The sequence below is a fragment of the Manacus candei genome, unplaced genomic scaffold, assembly GCF_025592945.1.
Source record: "Manacus candei isolate 608988 ecotype Guabito, Panama unplaced genomic scaffold, ASM2559294v1 h1tg000355l, whole genome shotgun sequence".
NCBI classification, from domain to species: Eukaryota; Metazoa; Chordata; class Aves; order Passeriformes; family Pipridae; genus Manacus; species Manacus candei.
Window position 1 is genome coordinate 1 of NW_026138403.1, and position 8,647 is coordinate 8,647.

The 8,647-nt window shown below is 62.9% G+C and overlaps 1 protein-coding gene across 1 annotated transcript; it reads left to right on the top strand.

Moving 5' to 3' along the window:
* Nucleotides 1-1,524: 1,524 nt before the first annotated feature.
* Nucleotides 1,525-8,348, top strand: LOC127465291 (mucin-3B-like; the record flags this gene model as incomplete). The annotated part of the gene is made up of 8 exons (XM_051775765.1): nucleotides 1,525-1,583; nucleotides 2,499-2,635; nucleotides 2,733-2,801; nucleotides 3,450-3,612; nucleotides 4,833-5,006; nucleotides 5,942-6,030; nucleotides 7,021-7,073; nucleotides 8,270-8,348. Coding segments are annotated over 8 exons (774 nt in total), but the record flags the coding sequence as incomplete, so codon positions are not given.
* Between the last annotated feature and the right edge of the window lie 299 nt (nucleotides 8,349-8,647).

The following is an 8,647-nucleotide window of genomic DNA, read 5'->3' on the forward strand; positions in this document are numbered from 1 at the left end:
CCCCGGGACACCCCTGGGGGGGACACAGCGAGGGGACCCCCCCGGGACCCCCCTGGGGGAGACACAATGAGGGGACACCCCCGGGACCCCCCCCGGGACACCCCCGGGACGGACACAGAGAGGGGAGACCCCCGGGGACCCCCCCGGGGGGACACAATGAGGGGACACCCCCAGGGACCCCCTCGGAGGGAGGGGAGACCCCCAGGGACACCCCCGGGGGGGACACGGAGAGGGGACACCCCCGGGGCACCTCTGGGGGGGACACAATGAGGGGACACCCCCGGGGAGCCCCCGGAGGGAGGGGACATCCCCGGGACCCCCCCGGGACACCCCTGGGGGGGACACAGCGAGGGGACACCCCCGGGACCCCCCCGGGGGGACACAATGAGGGGACACCCCCCGGGACCCCCCTGGGGGGGACACAATGAGGGGACACCCCCGGGACCCCCTGGAGGGGACACAGAGAGGGGACACAAGGAGGGGACACCCCGAGGGGGCACAATGAGGGGACACCCCCGGGACCCCCCCCGGGGGGACACAATGAGGGGACACCCCCGGGACCCCCCCGGGACACCCCTGGGGGGGACACAGAGAGGGGACACCCCCGGGACCCCCCCGGGGGGACACAATGAGGGGACACCCCCCGGGACCCCCCTGGGGGGGACACAATGAGGGGACACCCCCGGGACCCCCCCGGGGGGGACACAATGAGGGGACACCCCCGGGACCCCCTGGAGGGGACACGGAGAGGGGACACAAGGAGGGGACACCCAGGGACCCCCCCGGGGGGGACACAGAGAGGGGACACAAGGAGGGGACACCCCGAGGGGCACAATGAGGGGACACGGAGAGGGGACACCCCCCGGGACACCCTCGGAGGGAGGGGACATCCCCGGGACCCCCCCGGGGGGGACACAATGAGGGGACACCCCCGGGACCCCCCCGGGGGGACACGGAGAGGGGACACCCCCGGGACACCTCTGGGGGGGACACGGAGAGGGGACACCCCCGGGGACGCCCTCGGAGGGAGGGGACACCCCCGGGACCCCCCGGGGGGGACACAGAGAGGGGACACAAGGAGGGGACACAACGAGGGACCCCCAGGGACCACCCCAAGGGACCCCCCAAGGACCACCCAAGGGACCATCCCAAGGGACCCCAAGGATCACCCCAAGGACCCCCAAGGACCACCCCAAGAGACCCCCTAAGGGACCATCCTGTGGGCCCCCGGGATCACCCCAAGAGACCCCCGGGACCACCCCAAGGGACCATCAAAAGGGACCCCCAGAGGACCCCCAGGACCACCCCAAGGGGACAACCCAGGGGACCCCCAGGGACCACCCTGAGGAATCCCCAGGGACCCCCAAGGACCATCCCAAGGGACCCCCCAAGGGATGATCCAAAGGGACCCTTGGGATCACCCCAAGAGACCCCCCAAGGGACGATCCCAAGGGACCCCCAGGGACCACCCCAAAGGGACAACCCAAGGGACCCCTTGGGGTGACGGTGTCCCTCCGTCCCCAGATGGACGGAATCTACCGGAACGTCTCCGGATACCGCGGGATCCACGTCCTGAGCCTGAGGTGGGCGGGATTGGGATGGGATGGGATGGGATGGGATGGGATGGGATGGGATGGGATGGGATGGGATGGGATTGATGGGATGGGATGGGATGGGATGGGGTGGATGGGATGGGATGGGATGGGATGGGATGGGATGGGATGGGATGGGATGGGATGGGGTGGGGTGGGGTGGGATGGGGTGGGGTGGGGTGGGATGGGGTGGGGTGGGATGGGATGGGATGGGATGGGATGGGATGGGATGGGATGGGATGGATGGGATGGGATGGGATGGATGGGATGGGATGGATGGGATGGGATGGATGGGATGGGATGGGATGGGGTGGGATGGGATGGGATGGATGGGATGGGATGGGATGGGATGGGATGGGATGGGATGGGATGGGATGGGATGGGATGGGATGGGATGGATGGGATGGGATGGATGGGATGGGATGGGATGGATGGGATGGGATGGGATGGGATGGGATGGGATGGGATGGGATGGGATGGGATGGATGGGATGGGATGGATGGGATGGGATGGGATGGATGGGATGGGATGGGATGGGATGGGATGGATGGGATGGGATGGGATGGGATGGGATGGGATGGATGGGGTGGGATGGGATGGGATGGGATGGGATGGGGTGGGATGGGATGGGATGGGATGGATGGGGTGGGATGGGATGGGATGGATGGGATGGGATGGATGGGGTGGGATGGGATGGAAAAGATGGGATGGGATGGGTGAGGAACCTCTGGGATGGGATGGCACGGCATGGGATGGCATTGGGATCGGGATTGGGATCGGGATGGGAACGAATCCTCAGGGACGGGTGAGGAACCACCGGCACGGGACAGGACGGGACAGGGATGGGACGGGACAGTCCAGCTGAGGGTCCCCACCCCCCTCAACCCCCTGTGCCCCCCCCCGCAGCCGCGGCAGCGTCGTGGTGAACTTCCGAGTCCTCCTCCACCCCCTTCCCGGCAACGCCAGCCTGGCCGGCCGCACCCGGGAGCTGCTGGCGCTGGCCAACGCCGCGGCCCCGCCCCACAACTGCAGCCCCTCCGCCGGTGGGTGCCCGGAGGCCCCTCCCCAAAAACGGGGTGGCCCCCCCGCCACCTCTGGTGGCCCCCGGTGACCCCCCCCCGGTGTTGTCCCCTCCCCCAGACGGGCTCTGCTTCAGCGCGACCTCGGCCGGAGCCGCCCGCGCCGCGGCGCCGGCGCTCAACGACACAGGTGGGCGTGGCCGGGGGGGCAGCGCCGGGGTGGTGGGGCGGGGGGACCCTCGGAGGGTGGTTGGGCCGAAACTCGAAGTCTCGGTGCCGGCGCGCCGGTGTTTGGTCCCCGAGGTGCCACCGTGACCCGAAATGGTGGCACCGAAACCCTCGACCCCGGCGCTTGAAGCGTTGACCCCCAACACCCAACCTTTGACCCCAACACCCAACCCTTGACCCCAACACCCAACCCTTGACCCCAAATCCAACTCTGGACCCCAAACCCAACTCTTGACCCTCAAACCCAACCCTTGACCCCAACACCCAACCCTTGACCCCAACACCCAACCTTTGACCCCAACACCCAATCCTTGACACTCCAAACCCAACCCTTGACCCCAACACCCAACCCTTGACCCCAACACCCAACCCTTGACCCTAAATCTAATCCGTGACCCCAACACCCAACTCTTGACCCCAACACCCAACCCTTGACCCCAACACCCAACGCTTGACCTCAACACCAACCCTTGACCCCAACACCCAACCCTTGAACTCCAACACTCAACTCCTGCCCTCCAAACCCAACTCTTGACCCCAACACCCAACCCTTGACCCCAACACCGAACCCTTGACCCCCAACACCCAACCCTTGACCCTCCCTCTGCAGAGCTGTGCCGGCAGCACGCGCCGGCCAACTTCAGCCGGTTCTACTTCCCGTACCGCACGGCCAACGGGCTCCTCTGCGTCACCAACTGCACCCCCAACGTCCCCGGCTCCTTCGACTGCCACCAGGGGCTCTGCCAGCTCACCCTGGAGGGACCCCAGTGCTTGTGAGTGACCCCAAACCCCCCCAGGCCCCGCCTTACGACCACCTTAAACCGGGCCTTGAGCCTTCGTTTGGGTGCGAAGGTCCCGCCAAGGGTGGGGAGCTTGAACCCCGATGTTTGACCCCGAACTGGAACTCTTGACCCCGATGTTTGACGCCCGAGGTGCCACCACAGCCCGAAATGCCGGCGCCGAAACCTTGACCCCGATACTCCAAACCTTGGCTCTCAACCCTCGAGTCCCGCCCTCCAAACCCACCCCTTGATGCTCCAAACCCAACCCTTGACCCCAACACCCAACCCTTGACCCCCAACACCCAACCCTTGACCCCAAAATCCAGCCCTTGACCCCAAAATCCAGCCCTTGACCCCAACACCCAACCTTTGACCCTCAAATCCAACCCTTGACCCCAAACCCAACCCTTGACCCCCAAACCCAACCCTTGACCCCAACACCCAACCCTTGACCCCAACACCCAACCCTTGACCCCAACACCCAACCCTTGACCCCCAACACCCAACCCTTGACCCCAAACCCAACTCTTGATCCCAAACCCAACCCTTGACCCCCAACACCCAACCCTTGGCCCCCAAACCCAACCCTTGACCCCAACACCCAACCCTTGATGCTCCAAACCCAACCCTTGACCCCAAACCAAACTCTTGACCCCAAACCCAACCCTTGATGCTCCAAACCCAACCCTTGACCCCAACACCCAACCCTTGACCCCTAAACCCAACCCTTGACCCCAACACCCAACCCTTGGCCCCCAAACCCAACCCTTGACCCCAACACCCAACCCTTGATGCTCCAAACCCAACCCTTGACCCCAAACCCAACCCTTGACCCCAACACCCAACCCTTGACCCCCAAACCCAACCCTTGACCCCAACACCCAACCCTTGACCCCCAACACCCGACTCTTGACCCCAAACCCAACCCTTGACCCCAAACCCAACCCTTGACCCCCAAACCCAACCCTTGACCCCAACACCCAACCCTTGACCCCAACACCCAACCCTTGACCCCAACACCCAACCCTTGACCCCCAAAAACCCCTTGACCGCCCTCCCCCAAACCCTCATCCCGACCCCCGTTCCTGGGCGTGGCTCTCCATGGAAAACTCCTGGAGACTCCGGAGGGTTTCTCGGTGGATCCCCCACCCCCCTCTGGGGGGGCACAGAGACCCTTCCCATGACATGTGACCCCCCCCGACCCCCCCCAGCTGCCCGGACCTGCCCTGGTACCTCTCGGACGGCGACCGGTGCCAGACCCACATCAGCAAGCTGGGGCTGGGCCTGGGGGTGGGGCTGGGGCTGGGCCTGCCCCTCCTCATCCTCCTCGTCCTCTGCATCGTCCTCGTCGCCCGCCTGACCCGCCAGAAATCACCTGGGATCAGGTGGGGCCACCCTGGGGGTCCCAGAGGGGTCAGAGGGGGTCACAGGTGGAGGGTTGGGGGGGTGGGACCAGGTGGGACCGGGTGGGATCCTCCCCCCCCCCCCCAAAACTTGGGGCGCTCCGGCTTTGCCCAGTTTGGGGGGGGGGTGTGGTGGGAGATGGATGGGGCGGTCCCTGGGGGTTGGAGATCTTGGGAGTGGGTTGGGGGTCTCTGGGGGTGGGTTGGGGGGTCTTGGGAGTGGGTTGGGGGTCCACAGGGAGGGGTTGGGGGTCCCAGGGATGGGTTGGGGGTCCGAGAGGGTGGGCTGGGGGTCCTGGGATATGGGTCGGGGGTCCTTGGGGGTGGGTTGGAGGTCGTGGGAGATGGGTTGGGGGTCCTCCGGGATGAGTTGGGGGTCCTGGGAAATGAGTCAGGGTCCTCAGGGATGGGTTGGGGGTCCACAGGGATGGGTTGGGGGTCCTGGGAGATGGATCAGGGATCCTCAGGGATGGGTTGGGGGTCCCTGGGAGTGGGTTGGGGGTCCACAGGGGTGGGTTGGGGGTCCTCGAAGATGGGTTAGGGATCCACAGGGGTGGGTTGGGGGTCCCTTGGGGTGGGTTGGGGGTCCCTGGGAGTGGGTTGGGGGTCTCTGGGGGTGGGTTGGGGGTCCTTGGGGGTGGGTTGGAGGTCCTGGGAGATGGGTCAAGGATCCTCAGGGAGGGATTGGGGGTCCCCAGGGAGGGATTGGGGGTCCCTGGGAGATGGGTCAGGGGTCCACAGGGATGGGTTGGGGGTCCCAGGGAGTGGTTGGGGGTCCCTGAGGGTGGGTTGGGGGTCCTGGAAGTGGGTTGGAGGTCCATAGGAAGGGGTTGGGGGTCCCTGGGGATGGGTCGGGGGTCCCTGGGGGTGGGTCAGGAGACCCCTCCCCCCGATGCTGACCCCTCCCCTCCCCCCAGCGCGGTGGGCGAGGACCCCTGGGGGGACGGTGGCCACAAGGGCCGCGGCACCGCCGGCATCTACCACGTCAACGGCCACGCCCGGCAAGGTGAGACCCCAAAAACGGGGGAAAACCGACCCAGGGAGGGGAGAGACCCCCCAGAGCCTCACCGGACCCTCCTCTGCCTCCTCTTTATTCCTCCTCCTCCTCTTTCTTCCTCCTCTTCCTCCTCTTTTCTTCCTCCTCTTCCTGCTCTTCCTCTTTCTTCTTCCTCTTCGTCCTCTTTCTTCTTCCTCCTCCTCCTCTTTATTCCTCCTCTTCCTCCTCCTCTTCCTCCTCTTCCTACTCTTCCTCCTCTTTCTTCCTCTTTCTTCCTCCTCTTCCTCCTCTTCCTCCTCCTCTTCTTCCTCTTCCTCCTCTTTCTTCCTCCTCTTCCTCCCCTTCCTCCTCTTCCTCCTGTTCCTCCTCCTTCTCCTTCTCCTCTTCCTCCTCTTTCTTCCTCCTCTTTCTCCTCTTTCTTCCTCCTCTTCCTCCTCCTCTTCCTCCTCTTCCTCCTCCTCTTCTTCCTCTTCCTCCTCTTTCTTCATCCTCTTCCTCCCCTTCCTCCCCTTCCTCCTCTTCCTCCTCTTCTTCCTCCTCTTCCTCCTCCTCCTCTTTCTTCCTCCTCTTTCTCCTCTTTCTTCCTCCTCTTCCTCCTCCTCTTCCTCCTCTTCCTCTTCCTTCTCCTCCTCCTCCTCTTTCTTCCTCCTCTTCCTCCTCTTTCTCTTTCTTCCTCTTCTTCCTCCACTTTCTTCCTCCTCTTTCTTCCTGCTCTTCTTTCTTCCTCCTCTTCCTCCTCTTTCTTCCTCCTCTCCCTCCTCCTCTTTCTTCCTCCTCTTCCTCCTCTTTTTCCTCCTCTTCCTCCCCTTCCTCCTCTTCCTCCTCCACTTCCTCCTCCTTCTCCTTCTCCTCTTCCTCCTCTTTCTTCCTCCTCTTTCTTCCTCCTGTTCCTCCTCTTTCTCCTCTTTCTTCTCTTTCTCCCTCCTCTTCCTCCTCCTCTTCCTCCTCTTCCTCCTCTTTCTTCCTCCTCCTCCTCCTCTCCCTCCTCTTCCTCCCCAGGTCCCCACAACACCTACAAGGCGAGCGCGGAGGTGGCGGAGCCGCCGGAGTCGGTGGGTGATGGAGGAAAAAAGGGGGGGAGGGTCCTAAATTTTGGGGTGAAATCCCCCAGTTTCCATCTCTAAAACTCCGACCCCCCCAAACCCACGAATGCGACCCCCAAACCCTCAACTGTGACCCCCCCAACCCTCAATTCAACCCCAAAACCCCAACCTTGACCCCCCAAACCCCAAATAACCCCCCCAAACCCCAAATAACGCCCCCAAACCCCAAATAAAACCCCCCAAACCCCAAATAAACCCCCCAAACCCCAAATAAAACCCCCCAAACCCCAAATAAGACCCCCCAAACCCCAACCTTGACCCCCCAAACCCCAAATAACCCCCCCAAACCCCAAATAAGACCCCCCAAACCCCAATCTTGACCCCCAAACCCCAACCTTGACCCCCCAAACCCCAAATAAACCCCCCCAAACCCCCAACCTTGACCCCCCAAACCCCAAATAAAACCCCCCAAACCCCCAAATAAAACCCCCCAAACCCCAACCTTGACCCCCAAACCCCAACCTTGACCCCCCCGAACCCCAAATAACCCCCCCAAATCCCAAATAAAACCCCCCAAGCCCCAAAATTAGACCCCTCAACCCCAAAATAACCCCCCCAAACCCCCAAATAAGACCCCAAACCCCAACCTTGACCCCCAAACCCCAAATAAAACCCCCCAAACCCCAAAATAAGACCCCAAACCCCATATAACACCCCCGAAACTCCAAATAAAACCCCCCAAACCCCAAATAAAACCCCCCAACCTGAAAATAAGACCTCAAACCCCAAATAACCCCCCCAAACCCCAAATAAAACCCCCCAAACCCCAACATAAACCCCCCCAAACCCAAAAATAAGACCCCAAACCCCAAATAAAACCCCCCAAACTCCAAAATAAGACCCAAACCCCAACATAACCCCCCCCAAACCCCAAATAAAACCCCCCAACCCCCAAATAACCCCCCCAAGCCCCCAAATAAAACCCCCCAAACCCCAACCTTGACCCCCAAACCCCAACCTTGACCCCCCCGAACCCCAAATAACCCCCCCAAATCCCAAATAAAACCCCCCAAGCCCCAAAATTAGACCCCTCAGCCCCAAATAAAACCCCCCAAACCCCAAATAAACCCCCCCAAACCCCAAATAAGCCCCCCCAAACCCCAAATAAGCCCCCCCCTGACCCCGACCCCCTCCCCACTTCGCAGGTGCCGGCGGGAGGTGCAGCGTCCCTGTGACCTCCTCCCCCCGCCCCAAAATCCTCGTTTTTGGGGCCAAAAAAAGCGGGAAGAGGTTCCTCTGGGAGAGGAGGGACCCCCCCACCCCCCAAACCCCCCGTGTGGGGTTTTTTTGGTGGGGTGGGGTTGGAAAAAAAAATCCTCGTTTTGGGCAGAAATTATAATTTATTGACGGATTTGTTTCTTCTCTTGGAATATTCACCTGGAAAAGGGAGGGGGGGGGAAATTCCCAAAGGAAAAGGAGGGGGGGGAGTCCAAGATTTGGGGCTGGGGGGGTTTGGGGTCGATATCGGGGGGTTTGGGGTCGAGGTCGGGGGGTTTGGGGTCAAAATCGGGGGGTTTGGGGTC